This window comes from Podarcis tiliguerta, assembly GCF_965153285.1.
Source record: "Podarcis tiliguerta genome assembly, chromosome: 2".
In the NCBI taxonomy this organism is placed as follows: Eukaryota; Metazoa; Chordata; class Lepidosauria; order Squamata; family Lacertidae; genus Podarcis; species Podarcis tiliguerta.
Window position 1 is genome coordinate 120,591,146 of NC_139535.1, and position 21,498 is coordinate 120,612,643.

Below are 21,498 nucleotides of genomic sequence, written 5' to 3' on the forward strand. Positions count from 1 at the left end.
CCCTGGATTTTAGAGTCTTTTGTGTTAAAATATCACTACATATAGCTTGCTCCCTTGTGACCAAGAATGCAGGCAGGTGCAGAGCAGGTTGTTGATGTCTGTCTACATTTGTACCTGCCTAATGTAGGCAGAATAGTTGGGCCAGGCATTATTGGATATCTGTTATCAGTTCCCAAATGTGTTTTTTTCTTCTTTTATTGTAGGAGCCAATTGAAGAGTTAGACCCAGAATATGTCTTGGACATGAAGGCCGATTCCAGATTGCACATAATTTTTGGGGGAACGAAAGTTGTACAGCACATCCCACCGCAAAAAGCAAGCACAGGCCTGAAACGTATGTACATGCCTATCTAGCTTGAATCAATGGCAGGGAAGCTCTTAAAATGTCATTCCCTGAACAGTTTAGTTGCTGCTTGATTGCTGATATAATAAACCCGCTAACTTTAGCACTAAGGGTACCGTATATACTTGAGTATAAGCCGACCCAAATATAAGCCAAGGCCCTAATTTTAGCACAAAAAATGGGAAAACTTAATAATAATAACAACAACAACAACAACAACAATAATAATTTTTATTTATACCCGCTCTCCCCAGCCAAGGCCTGGCTCAGGGCGGCTTACAAGCAATAATAAAAACAAGTTGAATGATTACAACTTAAAAACAAAATTAAAATACATTAAAATATTGAAGCATTAAAATATTAAAATGTAGTCTCATCACATTATTGACTCGAGTATAAGCCGGTTCACCACACCACAAACCTGGTGGCGGCAGCAGCGGCGGAGGAAGAACAAGCAGCCCAAGAGGGCTGCTTTTGGGCTGCTCGTTCCTCCTCCGCCGACAGTGGCAAAGGCGGAGGAAGAGGAAGGGGCAGCCCAAAAGGGCTCCTTTCGGGCCGCTCATCCCTCCGCTGCTCGCAAGTGCAGGCATAGGAGCTGCGGTTGGGAGAGGCGCAGCGCAGGCTCCTGTGCCTGCCCTTGCAAGAGGCAGGCGGTGGCGGTGGAACCAGCAGCGAGAAAGGGCTCCTTTTGGATTGCTCGTCCCTCTGCCACGTTGCCCACCTCACTCAAGTATAAGCCGAAGGGGGCTTTTTCAGCGTAAAAAATGTGGTGAAAAAGTTGGCTTATACATGAAACATCAGGGACGGCCAGTTACCAAAGGCTGATATAAAACTCATCCCATCAAATATCTGGGAGTAGAGGAATGTCAACTTCACACCGAAAAATACGGTTTTTAGATGCTTTTTGTTTTATTTTAAATTATATTAAGAACATAAGAGCATCCGTCATTCTGTTCTCGCAGTGGCCAATCAGATGCCCTTATGGGAAGCCCACAAGGGAAGCCCTCAGACAAAATACGGTAATCTCTCAGTAGGAAAGACCCGTGGAAACGTGTGCTTTCCCCTTTCTTCTCTGGCAGAATTTCCCTGGTGCAGAATTTAAAGTCATCACTTTTAGCTGTGAGATGAGGATATATACCTGTTCAGAAACTGAAACTTTGAGATCAAGTAGACATGCAGACATTGGTAGTGAAGCAGCTAGTGCTAGAAAAAGCAAAAGGGTCCAGTTTCTCCAACAGAAGCTACCTGAGTGATTCACATGATAGAATTAAACTTGCATTATAAAAAAGCATACAGGCAAAAGAGCCAAGCTTGGATAAATTACACAATTAGGGGTAGCTCAAATACTCCTTAATTACAGAATTGTATATTATTTATTCATTTTGAATAATATGCATTTCTGACAATAATAGGATTTCATTATAGTATGATGCAGATTGGGAACGCATTTAAAAATATAGAATAAATAAAAAATTATTTTAAAAAACACAATTTCAAAGGGAGAGAGAGGGGAAACTTTTGCTGAAAATGCTATAAGTCAGGTAAAGGTAAAGGGACTCCTGACCATTCAGTCCAGTCGTGGCCAACTCTGGGGTTGCGGCGCTCATCTCGCTTTGTTGGCCGAGGGAGCCAGTGTACAGCTTCCGGGTCATGTGACCAGCATGACTAAGCCGCTTCTGGCGAATCAGAGCAGCGCACGGAAACACCGTTTACCTTCCCGCTGGAGCGGTACCTATTTATCTACTTGCACTTGACGTGCTTTCAAACTACTAGGTTGGCAGGAGCTAGGACCGAGCAACGGGAGCTCACCCCGTTGCGGGGATTCGTACCACCAACATTCGGATCGGCAAGTCCTAGGCCATGTGGTTTAACCCACAGCGCCACCTGCGTCCCTATAAGTCAGATACAACTCCTTCAAAACATGATCCAAGAGAAACTGCCTGAGCCTGGAAGAGAGGGAGAGGCACTATGATTCACCACAGATCTACCAACACCTTTGCGTCTTCTGTGCTGTGTAAGCTTAGACTGGTTTCTGCATGTTGCAGCTTCCTTCCTTCGCTTTAGCTCTTCTGCATTTCTTAATGGTCTGTCCTGGCGCCATGTAGCAGCTGAAGCCAAAGTGTTCATGTCCGAAGGACTTCTTTGGAAGAACTGCACAACTTGACCTATTCATCTGCTCATTTTTTCATACCAACATGTTGCGTAATCCTTTTCCTTTATACCTCTTCACAGCGGTTGATAACGGGTGTGTGGCCTATGTTCTAAGGACAGGCTTCAATACATCTCAGGTAAGAAACGAGAGCCACTGGGCTTCCGCTTGCACAACTGTCACCCAAAATTGGTTTGGGGTTTGTGTCAGGAGAACCCTCAGAACAGCACTTTGAGGGAGGAGGGGGCAGACCACTGTACTTAACATGAGATAGTAGAAACCTGTTTTCATGTTTATTTTACCCTTGGGAGTAATCCACCTGACTTGGCACATAAAGAGACAAAGACTTGTCTGGATATTTAGCTCCACCTTCAGGAGCCCTTGATTATCAAGGGACTTCTGTTTGCCTTCTTGAAGCTTCTGATAACCCTTGAAGCTCTCCTAAGTAAACTGGGGATTGTGTTGAGCTGAGGACTTAGGAGAGCTAATCTTGGAAGCAAGCCCTGGGGACCTTTTGCTACTGTCCTAAGAGCGGATGGCGCTTTCAGTCTTGCTACCACTGTTTTATATCAGTCTGATTTTTCAGGGAGTAAACTGTTTAGCCAGCAGGGTCCTTCTTACTGAACTGCAGTGGGCAGGTGAATCTCAATAAGAAGTTCTTAAAAGTCTTGTTTTATTGCTCTCTCGCTGCCCCTAGTCTCAGGTTAACTAAAAACTGCCACTTCTCCTGAGGGAGGTTATTGCTGCCTCCCCCTGACAACTCTTCCTCCCTCCCAGGGGAAGCTTCTGCGTACCATCCTGTTTGGTGTGAAGCGGGTGACAGCCAACAACTTGGAGACCTTCATCTTCATCCTCTTCCTGCTCGTCTTTGCCATTGCAGCGGCAGCGTATGTGTGGGTTGAAGGTGATTTTTTATTTCTGGAACCTAGGTTTCTTACAGATCAGAAAATAGTATCAGTGAGGGCACAGGTTGGGGTTCCCTAGAAGGAGCATACATTTGATATGGCTGCCTGAGTGTTGACAGGGATGCAGCCTCACCTAGATGGTTTTTTCCTTGATGATGGGCTGTCCTGCTATGTATCCATTGCTCCCTAGAACAGTAAATCCTGTACACATGATTTGGCAGCCTTTTCTGTGGGTGGAGATGCTGAGATCACAAGAAACTTAACTCTTTAAAAAAAAAAAAAGAAATCATTTCTCCTGGCACACTAGCAGTTCTCTTGTAGCTCATAGGCATTCCGCAGCATGTGGTTTGGGAAACATTGTTCTGATTGTATTGGTGGACTTTGCAGCACTAAAATGGCATAAATATGTGTCTGCTCCCCTTCCCAAGGCACCAAGGACCCCAGCAGGAACCGTTACAAGCTCTTTCTGGAATGCACTTTAATCCTCACCTCAGTTGTCCCACCTGAACTCCCCATCGAGCTCTCTCTGGCCGTCAACACCTCACTCATTGCTCTCGCCAAATTGTGTAAGTACCAAGCCTCACCAAGAAATGAAGCTGCAGGCTTTGAAATTGCAGGGGGTGAAACTGCTGACCTGATTGCATTTCTAGGAAGTGTCCCTGTTTTATTTATTTCACAGCTTGTTCTACCCTCAGGTTCTGAGCAGTTTGCTAACTTTATTTTTATTGCAGGATACTGTGTTCTACAATATTTGGCTATTATGGCCTTATAAACAAAGCGCAACATAAGAAGTTGCTTATATAATAGTTGGCTAGATGTAGGGGTCTTGTCCAGCACTTATCCCCTCTCAGATTCCCATAGACTTCAGGTCCCATGAACAAGGGGCTTAACCTTTCCCTTCTCTCCCCCCTCCCCACCATAAGGTTTCATCCCCACGTCTTGATTTAGAATGCCTACCATCCTACCATGAGTGGGGCCCAGTAGAAAAAAGGGGGGTAGTGATCGCTGACCTCTCCCTCTCTCTTTGTTTTCTTGAAGATGTTTACTGCACCGAGCCATTCCGCATCCCCTTTGCAGGGAAGGTCCAGATTTGCTGCTTTGATAAAACGGGCACCCTGACCAGTGACAGCCTAGTGGTGAGAGGTGTGGCTGGGCTCAGGTAGGTCCTTGGCGGGGTGAGCCAAAGGAGGCTGTTCAGCGCTATCATGGGCTCTCTTCACTTTTTAAATTATTACTATTATTTTATTTTATTTGTGAGTCACTTTATCTTGCCCAGGGCCACCCAAAGAGACTTACAAACAAACAAAAGCCTCACCTGTGTTCTCAGGCAATAATAGAGATATCCGGCCAGGATATCTACCTTCGGCTTCGCTTCCAAGCCCCCTGACCATCGGTCATTCGGGCTTGGGCTGATGGGAGGGCCACAGCTTCCCCATCCCTGGCAGAGAAGATTGAAATGTTTGCATGTAGCCGCTAGCAAATTCTCATTTCCACATTGGTTATTGGAACTGCTATATGTTCACTGTAATAATAATCTGCATCCTTCTCAAGTCCTCTGTCATACTAATGTCAGTAGTTGTCCTTCAGCTGGAGTAATTGATCTCTGTGTAATCTCCACTATTGCAGAGATGGGAAAGAGGTGACCCCTGTGTCTGACATTCCTATTGAAACACACCGAGTCATCGCCACATGCCACTCCCTTATGCAGCTGGATGATGGGACTCTGGTGGGTGACCCTCTGGAGAAAGCCATGCTAACGGCTGTGGAATGGACTCTGACCAAAGGTAGGCTTGCTTCATTTCTGAGCTGCATGCCTTTTTCCATAGCTCCCTTACCTTTCAATTCTGCTAGAGTGAGCGAAGCTTGCCTGCAACTTTCTTTCACAATATTTGGAACTAGGTGTGAATCAGCATCTGACTAGCCAGCCGGTCTGACTCTGAGGCTGCTTCAGTGTCTCCAGAAACCCCTTTTATGTTCCGTGACTGTGCGCTGGGGGAGCCAGGGCTTCCTTGTTCTGCTGAGGAATGCATCCTGTGGGCTCAGGGTCCCTTTGTCATTCCCAGGAGCCCAAGGGGAGGATTGCTGCTTGTGGTGCTGTTGAACCCTTTCAGGATTTCCCGATCTCTTTGTTTCCAGATGAGAAAGTTTTCTCCCGAAGTATTAAAACTCAGGGACTGAAAATTCACCAGCGCTTTCATTTTGCCAGTGCCCTGAAAAGAATGTCGGTCTTGGCTTCCTACGAGAAGGTTGGCTCCACTGATCTGTGTTACATTGCAACTGTGAAGGGGGCCCCGGAGACGCTGCACAAAATGGTGAGCAAAGGGAGATGGGTGTGACTTTATCTCTTGGTTTATTGTTATAGCCATGAAATGGGCTGGTGCCAAGGCAGGGAATGCTTAGGAACTGAGCAGGATTGGACACGGAGAAAAGCCTTGCGACTCACAGACTGGAAGACCTTCCCAAAAGAAGTACTTGAATCTTCCACGCATTGGCCTAGTGGCAGATGAGCATTTTATGCCCTGGACTGTGGGGAGGCCAGATAACATGCTGAAGATAGGAGGGCGTGCAGCAAGGCCCATGCAGCTAAGCGGGGTCAGGGGTGGGGAGCCAAATGGCCAGAGCTGAAACCGTGATACCCAGAGTGCCTTTGATTTCATGAAATGCTCTATTATCAAAACAATGTTTGGCAGCTTGACAATGCTGTTGTTAAACTTTAGTCGGCTTTTTTTTGCTAGAACATAAGAACTCTTCTGGATCAGACAAAAAGCCCATCTAGTCTAGCATTCTGTGTTCACCTTGGCAAACCAGATGCCTCTGGGAAGATGGCAAGCAGGGCAGGATGAGTGCAGCTGTGCTGTTCCCACTTAGGTTCCCAGCAACTGATACGCTGAGCCACCATAACTAGCAGCCTTACCTGCATGTAGCTAAGCCTCTGTTGAAGCCGTCTAAGTTGGCAGCCTCTACTACAGCTTGTGGGAATGAATGCAATGTACTTCCATTTGTCTCTCCTGGACCTGGTAACCTTCAGCTTCACCCTCCAAGGCTGCCAGAGCCTCTGCTGTTCTGGTGCTTTGTGGCTCACAAGGAGATGTGCTCAGGGCGGGGGGCTTCTTTCCCCTGCCTTCACATTCTTTTGTGACTGTCCCTCTTTGCCCCTCTCTTTTCTCGTGCAGTTCTCTCAGTGCCCCAGTAGTTACAACAGTATCCACACAGAGATCTCACGCGAGGGAGCCAGGGTCCTGGCACTCGGCTACAAGGAATTGGGACACCTCACGCATCAGCAGGTAGGCTTTGGCCTGCACAGGCGACACCTTCCACATGCTCTGTCGGGATCCTATTGCTGTGGGAGGTGCCACTGTATGTGCCAGATTGTGGCCTCTCTTATGGGTAAAGTTAGTTGTGCTAGAGATAAACCAGCCCACACTGGCCCCTTGCTCATGGTTGGCCTTGAACGCCTCTTCCTTCCTTTTGCGGGGTAGAGAGGAGCATTCAGAGTTCTGACAAAGCACAAGAGGGTTGCTTTTCACATGGCAAGGTCCATCTGTGCAGCCTGGCTAGAAGTCTGCTTCTGAAGTGTGGCAGCTGCCACACTGTGCTGAGTGCACAAGTGACCTGGCCAAAGGGTTTACAGTCCAAAATAAATGCACAAGGCAGCCTATAGGGAGAAGTTAGAAACTGACAGATGAGGATGAGTGGAAAGCAATGTCAATGTGGGTTTTTTAGCAAAGACACCCCCCCCCCCAGCCCAGTAACTGCAATGTGGAAGGGAAAAGCCTTTATGACTTTAGAGGAAGGGGCATAGCTGGCCACCAGGGCAGATGGGAGGGAACTCAGGGAGTTGGTGGACAATGAATGAGTTTCTGTGTGTGGTGGAGAGAGTTGATGTGAGAGAAGATGACAATTGGACTGGAGAGTTTGTGCTTATGCAGAGTGAGAAGGGGTGAGCAAAAAGATTTGGGCGAAGTAAACTGATCAAGCCCAATGGAAAAGGAAGTCTGCTGACTGGTTGGCAAGTTGGTTGGAATGGGCTGCCCAGGGCAGGGGGACTGTATTTTCCATGACACTCATCTGTGCCAGAGCAGGTGCTATTTAAGTGGGCGAGGATTTCTGACTTGGCACAAGCATGGGGGGAACTTAGTCAATGGTCTCCAGCACACCACCTTCGCAAAGCAGGATTCCAGGTGAGACCTGGATGCTCTTTGACATGTCGGATTGCCACGTGAGGTATGGACTAGGAAGTTTACCAAGCAATCCCAATGTTGTCCGCAGTCTGAGGGTTGCCCCTAGAATCAGGGTGTGAATTTCTATGGGAGATTCTTCATGTGGGGCATCTAAATATTCAGTTGGACAAAGCGCTGATCTTTGTTCTCCCTCTCATCTGAAGGCACGAGAGATGAAACGAGAGTTGCTTGAGTGTGACCTGCGATTCATGGGCTTCATCGTGGTCTCGTGCCCCCTTAAAGTGGACTCCAAGCCCGTCATCCGTGAAATCCTCAATGCCTCGCATCATGTGAGTGAAAAGCATGCCTGCTGGTTGAGATGTAGTGGAAGACGGAGACATGGGAGTCCTAGGCAAGCTGAGGAACTGGCCTGCACAGTCCCACCTGCTTTCCTATTTCTGTCCCTGCTCCTCCCCCTCCTCCTCCTCCTCCTCCTCCCCCCACTTCTCCAGAGTCTTTGTTTCCCATTTGCTGCCATTTTGAACAAAAGTCCTCTTGTCTCATTGTGATCAGCCCTTCCCCATGCACAGCAAATCCCAAGGCAAAGATTTGAGCATAATGCCAAGGTGTACAAGAATGGTGTTTCCCTCCTCCACACTCTTTAACAATCCTCTGCTTGGGAGATTGGAGATGTCCTATGCTTGCAGGAAAAAAAACTCTTCACACTCATGTTCACATAAGTTGATAAGCTAGGATGGTGCTCCAGAGAGGCACTGCTGCAGAAAAGATAAGAATCTGAAACATAATACGAGCCCGGGTGGGTTAGATCAAAAGCCTGACCAGCCCAGCATCCTGTTTCACCTGAGCCTCTTAGATGCCTCTGGCCCCCCTCTAGGCTGGCTGAGATGGCAGGAGACACCCCTGCCTGTTGCTCCCCAGCATCTAGTATTCCAAGACATCCTGGAAGGTTTCATTCAGTGCTTGTAGCTAAAGGACCATTCCAGGATGAGAGAGCTCCCCACTGTGTTTCGGGGGGGGGGGGGGGCTAGAGAGGAGAAGAAGCAGACTAAGTATTCCCCACCCCACCCCCATCAGGTGGGAAGGTATACTGCACTTCTGGGAATGGAATAGAGATGATTATTGGGGCTGTGGGGGACAGTGGAGAGGTTTGAAACATGGAGGGATGTGTCTAATGGCTCTTATTGTAACGGTTGTTGAGCTTGCGATATCGCTGGTGGTGGAAAGTTGGCCAAGACAAGGGAATGTGCTATGATCTTCCCTATTGTACAGAAAGAGGTTTCTTTCCTCCAGCAAAATATTTGTTTCCTCCATATTTTGCTGGAGGTTTGTTTCCTCCAGCAAAAGATGTTTCAGAAACCACACACGCACAGACATTTTAGAAGAGAACATGCTTTGAGGTACAATGTAACACTAATTTTGTGATATACAAAACAGTTTTTTAAAGCTTTTTCCAGCCCCTCTGATCCAGGTCTGTGTGGCACATGTGCATTGCATCTCCAGTCCCTGCTTAGGAAAATGTCCCTTGATGCTGCCATTTACTTCTTCTCAGGTAGTGATGATAACAGGCGACAACCCCTTGACTGCCTGCCACGTGGCCCAAGAGCTGCACTTCACCCAGAAGGAGCAGACGCTCATCCTGCAGCCGCCCTGTGACAAAGGTAGAGAGGCTGAGGGAGGCAGGTGGATGTGGTCAGGGTGGAGCAGATAATCATCCAGAGCCCCACAAGGCAGCAGCACATGGCTAGGATTCTGTGATGCTGCAAAAGCATAGGAATAGTACAGAACATGGTACACAGTGTATAATTCAGCTTTCTGAAGGTGCTGGTGAGCCTGGTTAGCACAGGGGGGTCAGTTTACTACTACGAGCTATGTATGGTGTAGAAATGCAGTGTGAGAAATGTGATGGGGAGACTGGAAGCAGCTGCAAATGGTTGATAGGTAGTGGAAGGGACGTGTGCGGGGGGGGGGGAGGCTTGTTGAGTGTACATGGAGGGGGGGAATTTGGGATGGTGGAGCCCAGGATAGCTCTCTTCCCTGGGCTGGTTCTGCAAAGCAGGCAGCCCCTCCTCATGCTCCCCCTTAATCAAACCCATGCTTGCCTCCCCCTTAATCAAACCCTCTATTCCAGATTGCAGCTGGCAGTGGCAGTCCATCAGCGGCACCGTCACTCTCCCCATCGTCCCAGATTCCCTACAGGAGCTGACCAGGGACCACAACCTGTGTGTCACAGGAGAGGGACTCTCTCAGCTGCAGGCCACAGATGCCCAGCTGCTGCTTCAGCTCATTCCACATGTGCAGGTCTTCGCGCGAGTTGCACCCAAGCAGAAGGTGAGAGGTGCTTCCTCACCGCAACGTTCTTCAGGCCCTTGTGGCCAGCGAGCCCAAGGATCGGGGGGGGGGGCATGTTTCTCTCATCCACTAGTAGTAAAAGAGCAGCAGGTGTTTGGATTGTCCCTGGCTCAGTGGAACAAATGGACAGCCTACAACCTGGCATATAGCACCATCTTTGAAGAGTTTGCATCCTGTATCTGCCATTGTGCTCTTGGAGTGGCCTGGAGCCCAGTCACTGCCTCTTAGTCAAATCTACCTCAGAGGTGGAATGTTGCAGGAGTAGCAAGTGCCTTGGAGTCAAAATCCGGGGCACAGCTGTACAAATAAAAAATTAAATGGAAATAATAATATCCTTTTATCAGAGCAACTTCTGCTAGTATAAGAACATGCAGACTTTCACTAGCCTCTTTGGTCTAACTAGAAGTGGGCTGCCTCTTTTACCACAAGCACCAGATGTTCCTGCACTTGTTTTTTATCACTTGACTCTTGCCATCAAATGCATAAGCTTAGTGGAGTCATGGAAAGGATTTTGTCTGCTGCCAAATGGGCTCCCTTACCTTCCCATTGAATGAGGATGCTGACATGTAGTCAACTCACAAGAGTCTACATGTTTGGGTGAAGAGAAGCAATCTCTTTGATGGCATGGATTTGAGCAGAGGGTGGCAGGCCCTCTTCCTCACTCTGCTTTCTCATTGCAGGAGTTTGTTATCACAACACTGAAGGGGCTTGGCTATGTGACGCTGATGTGTGGGGATGGGACCAATGATGTGGGAGCTCTGAAGCATGCTGATGTGGGTGAGTGTTTATTCTGTTCAAAAAGTGCCACTGATTAATTGAATTTCGGATTTTTAAGAATGAATATTTAATGGACAAGCTTACATAAGCCAGGCATGGATGGCAATCTTCAGTTTATGAGGCATTTCTCCCACCTCTTACAAAAGAAAATGCCTCTTTAACAAGTTTTTCTGTACTCTGGCTACCTCTTCATCTTACAGCTTCTGTGTGCTTTGAGCAACATATACTCAGCCTACTGATCAGTTTTGCAGGTGTCATAGTAAAACTTTTCTTGCTACCCTCTCCTCTAAAAAGCCTCCTTCCTATCCAGTTGGGATGCGGAACAAGGGAACTGCCTAAACTTTTCTGTTCTGAAAGCAGCTTGCCAGACACCTCCCAATATCTTCTGTGATCTGACTTGTTCTTGCAGGAGTGGCTCTACTGGCCAATGCACCTGAACGAATTCCTGAGCGCAGGAAGAGGCCGCCCCGCGATGGCCCTGCTGACGGGAGACCTGCTTTGCCCCCCTCCCTGGTTGGGAGCAACATGAGGCCCACCTCCCGGGCTGCCAAGCACAGGGTTATGTTGCACAGAGAAGAGCAGCTTGCCATGCAGCGGGTAAGTTGCTGGGTTCTCCTTCCTCCCCCCATATTGGACTCCCTTGTGCTTCAGGACTTTTTCCTTTGTGAAATTCCAAGAGGTTACAGGGAGAGACACACTTGGCTCTGCCCCTGCACCCATTGTATGCTGGAAGAAAAGTCACTAGGGTGAATGGAAGCTGGCCTTGTCCTTGGTCTGACCTAGATTTAAAAAATAATAAAATTCCAGTGACCATGAACCAAGCAACTCTGTCCTCTTCGTGTCCTCTTTCCTTTTCCTAGTGACTGGCTTTGTAAGGTTGGCATTTGGAATGTATCTCTGAGGATAGCTTTGCTGTGGGTGAAACCGCATGTCTTCTGTCCCCCCCCCCCCCCTCTTCCTAACAGGAGAGAATTAGCCAGGTGCTGAAGGATCTGGAGGAGGAGCAAGTCCCCATTGTGAAGTTGGGTGATGCCAGCATTGCGGCTCCTTTCACCTCCAAGCTGTCCTCAATTCAGTGCAGTAAGTAGGGAGGGGAGAGAACTTGTTTTGGGCAAGGCAGTACTTGGACCAACTCTGAAGGATGGGAACACCTCCAGGCATGTTTTGCATGTAAATGCAACCATTGAGCCTCTTTTTTTGCACTGTTTGTGTGCATGTGACTAACTTGGAATCTTTAAACTATGCACGTTTTATGTTTGCACTGTAAGAGGTGAAGTGCAATATTAGTCTGGCACTGTGTATGGGAAGGGGCTGGGAAAGCATGAAACAGCTCTTCTGAGTCCTGCCCCACCCAGTTTTTTAATTTGATTTCCAGTTTGTGGCCTCCAGAGCAACCCAAGCCAATCCACTAGAGGAGGTTTCATTGACTGAGTGCCCAGAGCAGGGCTGGAACTGGCCTTCTGCCAGCCTTCCTGGGCTTTTCCTTCACAGATACTCCAGCCGTGTAGATCTAAAGAGGGAAGGGCAACTAGTACATCTCATGCAAGCAAAGTGTTATTTCCTCCTCCAGTCTGCCATGTGATCAAGCAGGGCCGCTGCACTCTGGTCACCACGCTCCAGATGTTCAAGATCTTGGCTCTGAATGCACTAATCTTGGCCTACAGCCAGAGTGTCCTTTACTTGGAAGGGGTCAAGTTCAGTGATTTCCAGGCTACATTGCAGGGGCTGCTGCTGGCTGGCTGCTTCCTTTTCATCTCCCGGTCGAAGGTAAGAAAGGTGCTGAGAAGGGGGGCTTCCGGGGGTGGCGCGCCTGAGCAATGGCGGATTTCCTCCGTCTCGGAGGAGACTGCTCTCCGAAAAGAAGGGTCTGACCGCCACGGCGAGGCGGAGACCCGCAAAAAACCACGGTCGGAGGAAGACCGTGGGCTTGGGATTCGGCACGTGCCTTTAACGCCTCCCATACTCGCGGGGAAACCCGGTTCTGGGGCTCCGGAGTGACGTGGGGTGAGTGGCACGGCACATCGAATCAATCGCTGTCTTCGGGGAGTGAAGCCGCACAGCTGTTGCCAGGAAGCGCCAGCCTTTCCTGTGGACATTCGGATTTAAATTGACTTTGTAAGTAACGTAATTGGATTACAAATTTATTGGAATTCGGCATTTGAACGGAAGGTTTAAACAGGAAGCCCACCTTCCGCTTTGTAGAAAGACTAAAGCAAAATTGTTATAAGCTGGAGCCTTTGAAAAGCGCTTTGTAAAGCAAAGTAAAAGCCTTTGTCATTTAAGTACTTTGAACCCCCCCTCGGAAGCAGGGGAAGTGGGGGAGATTTCTTTGATGGATTTCAGACCTGCAGGACAGTAAAAATTGACTTAGTTTACTACTGTCTCGAGCCCGGGACCAGGCTGTCAAAAAGGAAAAAAGCTTTATAATTAGTAAAATAACAACAGCGGAGGAATTGGACTATATCTTTATGGAAGAAGGACTATAACTTTATTGAAGAAGGAACAGAGAATGGAACTGTAATTGTAACTGAAATTTGAATGGAAAGTAACAAAGGAGCAGTTACTTTCCAGGATAAGTCCCACGATTGGAATGTAAAAATGTAAAAATGGAGGGATACAATCTATTTCAGAGAAACAGACCAGACAAGAAAGGAGGAGGAGTGGCGTTATATGTCAGGGATGTGTATACCTGTGAAGAGATCCAAGATTTAGAACCTCAAAGCCAAAGTGAGAGCATTTGGGTCAAAATTAAGGGAGAGAAGAATAATAGTGACCTCATTGTGGGAGTTTACTACAGATCCCCAAGCCAAACGGAGGACATAGATGATGCCTTCCTGGAACAGATGGCCAAGCATGCAAAAGGAAGGGAGATAGTAGTAATGGGGGACTTCAATTACCCAGATATTTGTTGGATGTCAAACTCAGCCAAGAGCATAAGGTCAAACAGATTCCTCACTGGCCTTGCAGACAACTTCATTGTCCAGAAAGTGGGAGAAGCAACAAGAGGAACAGCCATTTTAGATCTGGTCCTAACCAATGCTGATGACCTGGTTAGTGGGGTAGAAGTGGAAGGATCATTAGGCGCAAGTGATCATGCTCTTCTGAAGTTTACTATACAGCGGAAAGGAGCAGCCAAGCATACTAGGACTCAATTTCTTGACTTTAAGAAAGCCGACTTCATAAAACTTAGGGAAGTGCTGGGTGAGATCCCATGGACAGTAATACTAAAAGGAAAGGGAGTTCATGATGGCTGGGAGTTTGTTAAGAGGGAGATAGTAAAAGCACAACTTCAGGCAATACCAATGAGACGGAAACATGGAAGGTGCCTAAAGAAGCCAGGGTGGCTATCTAAAGAACTTTTAACTGAGTTAAGATTAAAAAAGGATGTGTACAAAAAATGGAAAAGGGGGGAAACCACCAAAGAGGAATTCAAACAAATAGCCAGCACGTGTAGACACAAAGTCAGAAAAGCTAAAGCACAGAATGAACTCAGGCTTGCTAGAGAGGTTAAAAGCAACAAAAAAGGCTTCTATGGGTATGTTCGTAGCAAAAGGAAGAACAAAGAAACAGTGGGGTCACTCAGAGGAGAAGATGGTGAAATGCAAACAGGGGACACAGAAAGGGCTGAACTCCTCAATGCCTTCTTTGCCTCAGTCTTCTCCGATAAAGAAAACAATGCCCGACCTGAAGAATTTGGAGGAAATGATTCAGCAGAGGAAACACAGCCCAGAATAACTAAGGAGATAGTACAAGAATACTTGGCTAGTTTAGATGTATTCAAGTCTCCAGGGCCAGATGAACTGCATCCAAGAGTATTAAAAGAACTGGCAGATGTGATCTCAGAACCACTGGCAGTCATCTTTGAGAATTCCTGGAGAACAGGCAAAGTCCCGGCAGACTGGAGGAGGGCAAATGTTGTCCCTATTTTCAAAAAGGGGAAAAGAGAGGACCCAAATAATTACCGCCCAGTCAGTCTAACATCAATACCAGGGAAGATTCTGGAGCAGATCATTAAGCAAACAATCTGTGAGCACCTAGAAAGGAATGCTGTGATCACCAATAGTCAGCATGGATTTCTGAAAAATAAGTCATGTCAGACTAACCTGATCTCATTTTTTGACAGAATTACAAGCCTGGTAGATGAAGGGAACGCAGTGGATGTAGTCTACCTTGATTTCAGCAAGGCATTTGACAAGGTGCCCCATGATATTCTTGTAAAGAAGCTGGTAAAATGCGGTCTTGACTATGCTACCACTCAGTGGATTTGTAACTGGCTGACTGACCGGACCCAAAGGGTGCTCATCAATGGTTCCTCTTCATCCTGGAGAAGAGTGACTAGTGGGGTGCCACAGGGTTCTGTATTGGGCCCGGTCTTATTCAACATCTTTATCAACGACTTGGATGATGGACTCAAGGGCATCCTGATCAAATTTGCAGATGACACCAAACTGGGAGGGGTGGCTAACACCCCGGAAGACAGGATCACACTTCAAAACGACCTTGACAGATTAGAGAACTGGGCCAAAACAAACAAGATGAATTTTAACAGGGAGAAATGTAAAGTATTGCACTTGGGCAAAAAAAATGAGAGGCACAAATACAAGATGGGTGCCACCTGGCTTGAGAGCAGTACATGTGAAAAGGATCTAGGAGTCTTGGTTGACCACAAACTTAACATGAGCCAACAGTGCGACGCGGCAGCTAAAAAAGCCAATTCAATTCTGGGCTGCATCAATAGGAGTATAGCATCTAGATCAAGGGAAGTTATAGTGCCACTGTATTCTGCTCTGGTCAGACCTCACCTGGAGTACTGTGTCCAGTTCTGGGCACCACAGTTCAAGAAGGACACTGACAAACTAGAACGTGTCCAGAGGAGGGCAACCAAAATGGTCAAAGGCCTGGAAACAATGCCTTATGAGGATCGGCTAAGGGAGCTGGGCATGTTTAGCCTGGAGAAGAGGAGGTTAAGGGGTGATATGATAGCCATGTTCAAATATATAAAAGGATGTCACATAGAGGAGGGAGAAAGGTTGTTTTCTGCTGCTCCAGAGAAGCGGACACGGAGCAATGGATCCAAACTACAAGAAAGAAGATTCCACCTAAACATTAGGAAGAACTTCCTGACAGTAAGAGCTGTTCGACAGTGGAATTTGCTGCCAAGGAGTGTGGTGGAGTCTCCTTCTTTGGAGGTCTTTAAGCAGAGGCTTGACAACCATATGTCAGGAGTGCTCTGATGGTGTTTCCTGCTTGGCAGGGGGTTGGACTCGATGGCCCTTGTGGTCTCTTCCAACTCTATGATTCTATAATTCTATGATTCTATGATTCAGAGTGTTGCAAAAAGGTGTCTGTGACTGTTACATTCTGTGGATGGAAAATTCCATGCAGATGGTAGTTTTGCAGCCAGCAGACGAGAGGCTGAGACCTTGAAGACCAAGATAACATCGGGGAAAACAAATCTGGGAGCATGGCTGAGAAAATATTAGCTCTGCTGGAACAAGTTTTTAAAAAAGTGAGTATCCTAGAATTAGGTATTTCTGAACTGAAAAAAAATGCAAATATTTTGGCACAGAAAAGTAATTCAACAGATGTAGTCCGAGAAGTGGAATCAACCTGGCAAGGATGTGAAATGGAGAAGAAGATGGAACAAACGGAGTCGGTTTTGTCTCTGCAAGAGAAATCTTATGTGGAAGTTGCAGCAATATTGCCTCAAATTGATGGACACAAATTTAACTCTGAGATCATTAAGGTTGAAGGACAGAATTGGAGAGCCAGTGGCCCATGTGGACTGAGTGATGCAAAATTGATGAGCTATTTTCTGGAGAGTGGCTCTGATGGAAAGTTTGGAAAAATGAACTTCAGAAATTTTGAAGAGAGTGTGGAGTACGCTTTGGATTACTTTTTGGCCTATAAGTTGAAATACAGAGTTTGGGCAAGCGTGCTGAAGAGGAATAAAGGGGACGTTGGGGAAAAAGCTTTTTGGGGCTCAATTTCAGGCTGGAAAAAGAACTTGCAGACAGCCAAGGGAGATGATTTGAAAGCCTCGGATATTAGGGAACCGGGATGAGAGAACTATCTTGAAGATATGAAAGACTTTAGAATTTGTAAAAAGGATTGGCAGAACCCGGAACCGGGTGGAAGAGATGGTGGGATAAAATGGGAACTCTTTAAAGTAATATTTTACCTTTTTATTGTTTGATTAAGAATTGTTGGGAGATGATGAGGGGACTTTATTTGGTGCCAGTGAAATAAGATAAAGAATTAAGACACTAGGATATAAAGGTATATGATATTAGGAACTAAGAGGGTAAGAATTAAGGTTATATTTTTTCTTTTGTATCTTTTTTCTTTACTACTTAGTGAATTAGGGTCTATTTGGTGAGTTGATGAGGAAATAAGGTTTATAGGGACTAAGTTAAACAAATATAAGTAGTGAAATTTGGAAGGAATTTGCTGACTTGATTAATTACTGGAATACAAAGAGGGAGGGTGGGAGGAAGCCGAGAAAGTAAGTTATGAAGGATGGATTTGGAAAGGTGGAATTTTTTTTGTTTTGTTTTGAATGTTTTTGTCTTTTTTCTTTGTTTGATTTTTGTGTTGGTGGGGAGGGGAGGGGGGGTTTTTTATTATGTATTTTGGGGGGACTTGTTTCTCTTTTTCTTTCTTTTTTCTTTCTTTCTTTTCCCTTCCTTTTTCCTTATTTTCACTATTTTTATTGCTTGTTTTTGCAATTTGGTTTTTGTATTGGTGAAAAATCTAATAAATATTATTTTTTTTAAAAAAAAAAAGAAAGGTGATGAGAAGGGAGGCGACCATCACTTCCTCTGCCCAGAAAACGCCGTTCTACTCTGTTCATCATTTGCACTCTTTCCTTACAGCCCTTCCATGTTTTAAAGCAACTTTCAAAATTGGTCTGCCTTGCCACATTGACATACTTTTTTCTTTCTTTGAGACCACTTTCCAAAGCGGTTGGTGTGTGCAGGGTTCAACATGGGCTGCTTCCCAAATATTTGCAAGAGAATGCAGCTGGCTCACAAACCCAGGGCAGCTGCTGCTGCTAATAACATTTATTATTCGTACCCCACCCTTCTGATTGGGTTGCCCCAGCCGTTTGGGGCGGCTTGTGGCTGCCTGGTCCTGACCCCTTTTCTTCTTATTTCCAGCCTCTGAAGACCCTCTCCCGGGAGCGTCCACTCCCTAATATCTTCAACCTCTACACGGTTCTTACAGTGCTGCTGCAGTTCATGGTTCACTTTGTCAGCCTGGTTTATCTGTATCGAGGTGCACAGGCCCGCAGTGACCCCAAGTGAGTGCTGCTTGGATTTAAGCTTGGAACTATGAAAATGTGAAAGGATATTGCTCACAGTGGAATTGGTATCGACAGGCTGGAATATATGGGCCAGAAGGAAGGTTGTTCCCTTAACATGAACACACTTCCCAGGGCAGGTGTGAATGCAAGAGACATCCATGAAACTGTGGCTTAACACGATCACTGTCCTAGGACAGTCAGAGCTGTCCCCTTGCATCCATCCATGGTCCTTCCTCAGAGAAGCCCTGGAAAAGGGTCCTGTAAAGGAGGAGGAGAGATAGCCAAAGGGTTCCATCAGCCCCAGTCCTTCCACCTTGCACAACTGGCCCCTGGGAGAACACGAGGATTAGGGGAGTCCTCCATTAAGTCTCCTGAGGAGTGGCCAGATAGTTCTGGGACTTGTAGCATGCTTGTAGGTGTCTTACTACACAAAGCAGGTTTTTGTTTTCCTTGGGTTTTTTTAGAGTGGCAGGGGGTGGGGGGTGGGATGCCAACTCATGAGCTTGTTTACCCCTCTGGTCTGAGTGGACAGATGTAGGGCTGAAGTCAACCAAAACTCCTTGATGAAGATAAAACTGGCACCTATCTCTGTGCGCCAGTAAGGATGACTGCGTTGTTGGGTGAACAGCTGCCAGGCTTAGGAACAGCCTTCTAGGTCTGGGCCCAACTATTGCTCAACTCTTGAGCACTCTCAGAGGTGGGCCACAGCTGCACCCTCTGGCGGCAGTTCATCCACGATGGAGGCGTGTATTGTTGGCACACAGAAAATGGTTACAGAATAGCCACTCCCTCCCCAGACTTGCCACAAACCTTCTCTCTGTGTATCAAGTGGTGATCAGAGTGGCGCTGTATAGGGACGCTCCCCTTCCCCAAGAGAGTCAGTGCCATAGCCACTGTCAGACAGGACATGTTTTAAAAATGGGGATGTGCTGCATGCCCAGGCGCGCTTAGAGGGCAAAGGGAAAAGTCACCTGTTCTGCTGGGGAATTGGCGAAGGAGACTGCTGAGGAAGGCCTGGGAGCTGGTCTCTGTTTTATTTCTAACAATGTTGGTCTTCTCCTCCAACAAGTCTTTCCCATGAACAGCATCCAACACACCACAGGGAGAAAGGACAGAATAGTTCTGTTTGGAGACGAAAACGGAATAGCAAGAAACCCAAGAGCTGACAAAATAAGAATGAAAAGCCAAGGAAATGAGAAGCAAAAGTGTAGAAATACTGTGTCCCAAGTCAAGACAGGGAAGGAAATGGGAGGTGGAGGCTCAGTAGCCCGCTGGTGCTGCTATTTGGTTACCATGTGCCCCTACACTTTCTAGGGCAATAACTTGAATTTTAAGGAGTCAAATTGTCAAGAGCCTTTCTCTGTTTCTTTTAAGGAAAGATGATTTTGTAGATCTCTATAAAGAGTTTGAACCCAGTTTGGTGAACAGCACGGTTTACATCATGTCCATGGCCATGCAGATGGCAACATTTGCCATCAACTATAAGGTGAGGTGTGCTCAGTTTTTTTAGCTCTCTAGGGTGTGCTGTAATTTATTTCCCTGCTTCACTTAGTACCTGTCGTGCTGGAGCCTGATTCTCCATTTGAAGGCCATTCTGCAAGATGCTGGTGGCCAGGGATCTCAAAGGGAGTGTGAAGCCATGTGGAACAAGGAGTGCTAGAAAGTTTTGCCAGGCCAAGTACTGAAACTCTTTGTCTGTGTAGATTAGTTTGAATAGTCTGCATGTTGCAAAAGGATTAGATGATCTGATGCTCTACTTTGAGTTCTTCAGGGTGCCCTACTATGAGAAGTATTAAATACCGTATTTTTCGTTCTATAGGACGCACATTTTCCCCTCCCAAAATTAAGGGGAAATGTGTGTGCGTCCTATAGAGCGAATGCAGGCTGCGCCGCTAAGCACAAAGCCAGAACAGGAAGACGGAGCACTGTGGAGCGCTCCGTCTCGCTGCTCTAGCTTGGGGACGGCTGCGCGCAAAGCCTCTCCAGGGCAGCGGGGCGCTGCGCTCCAAAGGCTTCACAGATCTTTGAGGCTGGCGGTGGGGGAAAGCAGCGCTTCCCCCCACCGCCAGCCCCACAAGCTCTGGTGAATGTACCTTGAACGCACCTTGTTTTAGAGGGGGAGAACAAGAAAAAAAAAATTTTTTCCTGTTCTCCCCCTCCTATGGTCTGGTGCGTCCTATGATCCGGTGCGTCCAATGGTGCGGAAAATACGGTATTTTCATTTTATTGGTGGGGGCAGAAGAGAGGTTCAAAGAGAGCCAGACCTTTTTTGACAATTGCTCATATGGCTGGGATAAGCTTGAGTACAAAGGAAACAACTTAAGCCAAAAATTTGCATTTAAGTCTTGTGAAATCCATTACTTGAGATCGACTGTGTGTTCCAATAAATACCCGGACTGCTTTCTGACATACACATATTTCCTGCAACCCTCTTGTCCCTGGAAATAAAAGTGGATGTACCAGGGGGAGGCAATGAATCCAAAGGATCTATTGCCTTCCCAGTCTTCCAACATGCCCCTGGGCCAAGAAATAAACTCAGCCCAGGAGCTGGCATTATTACCATTCATTTTCCTCCCTGATGAGAGGGAAATAGTTGTGGTTGCTGTTTTTTTAAAAAAAAGAACAGGCGTGCAAGTGCTCTTCTACCCACCATCAGCAGGGCACTGGATTGAGCAGACCATGTCTTTGGTTCCAATCCCACCACCACCCAGCCTAGGAGAGATTAAAATCAACTTCAACCTCACAAAAATCTTGCTAATGAAATAAATGGCTAGCCAATAGACATTGCTATTTTGGCCTGCAACATGCAACCAGTCTCCAGATGCATGTATGTTGAAGACAAAAAACGACTATTTGGGGTGATAGTATTTGGGTTGGTGATACCTGCAATCTGGTTCTTGACTGCCCTTTCCATCCTTGTCTTCATTGCTCAAGGGCCATCCATTCATGGAAAGCCTGCGGGAAAACAAACCTCTGCTGTGGAGCATCATTCTCTCTGGGCTGGCCATTGTAGCCCTTTTGACAGGCTCCTCTCCCGAGTTCAATGAACAGTTTGGACTGGTAGACATCCCAACAGAGGTGAGTAGGCAGGATCCTTCCTAGGTCTTTACTTGGGGAATGTGTTTAGCGGGTTTTTTCTACTGGGGAGTTTCAGAAATGTGTGTTCAACTGGCAAGTAGCTAGCAGTGTGCATCTTAACCAGGGAGAGCCTAGATCATCCTTCTCTGACCTGGTGCCCTCCGGATGTTTTGGCTGCAACTCTCATCATCCCTGAGTGACTCAAGGAAATGCATATATCTTAAAATGTGATCCCTGATAACTGTACTCAAAAGGAATAACAACTAGGACTGAACATGTACCTTTTTTGTGCCGCCCCCCCCCCCCCCGCAAAATAGTGATGTTGGCAGTGTTGTAGTTCAGCTATTGTGAGCTATTAAGTGGCAAACATGTACTTTGTACTTGGTCTCAATGCAATATTTCCAACCAGTC

The 21,498-nt window shown here is 46.8% G+C and overlaps 1 protein-coding gene across 2 annotated transcripts in view; it reads left to right on the top strand.

Moving 5' to 3' along the window:
* The window catches only part of ATP13A1 (ATPase 13A1), a 46,202-nt gene that overhangs the window by 24,143 nt on the left and 561 nt on the right, over positions 1–21,498 (top strand). The window contains exons 8-25 of one of the 2 annotated variants that reach the window (XR_014508262.1): positions 204–333; positions 2,575–2,630; positions 3,269–3,395; positions 3,825–3,962; positions 4,435–4,555; positions 5,023–5,180; positions 5,533–5,708; positions 6,570–6,680; positions 7,781–7,906; positions 9,127–9,235; positions 9,706–9,905; positions 10,607–10,703; positions 11,113–11,300; positions 11,669–11,783; positions 12,274–12,479; positions 17,494–18,006; positions 19,384–19,495; positions 20,944–21,087. Coding sequence is in view for 1 of the 2 variants with exons in the window: in XM_083428190.1 (XP_083284316.1) it covers positions 204–333; positions 2,575–2,630; positions 3,269–3,395; positions 3,825–3,962; positions 4,435–4,555; positions 5,023–5,180; positions 5,533–5,708; positions 6,570–6,680; positions 7,781–7,906; positions 9,127–9,235; positions 9,706–9,905; positions 10,607–10,703; positions 11,113–11,300; positions 11,669–11,783; positions 12,274–12,470; positions 17,864–18,006; positions 19,384–19,495; positions 20,944–21,087 (2,448 nt within the window). In the remaining variant the exon portion in view is untranslated. The remainder of the gene's footprint in view (positions 1–203; positions 334–2,574; positions 2,631–3,268; positions 3,396–3,824; positions 3,963–4,434; positions 4,556–5,022; positions 5,181–5,532; positions 5,709–6,569; positions 6,681–7,780; positions 7,907–9,126; positions 9,236–9,705; positions 9,906–10,606; positions 10,704–11,112; positions 11,301–11,668; positions 11,784–12,273; positions 12,480–17,493; positions 18,007–19,383; positions 19,496–20,943; positions 21,088–21,498) is intronic. The other variant, XM_083428190.1, reaches the window with a different exon arrangement.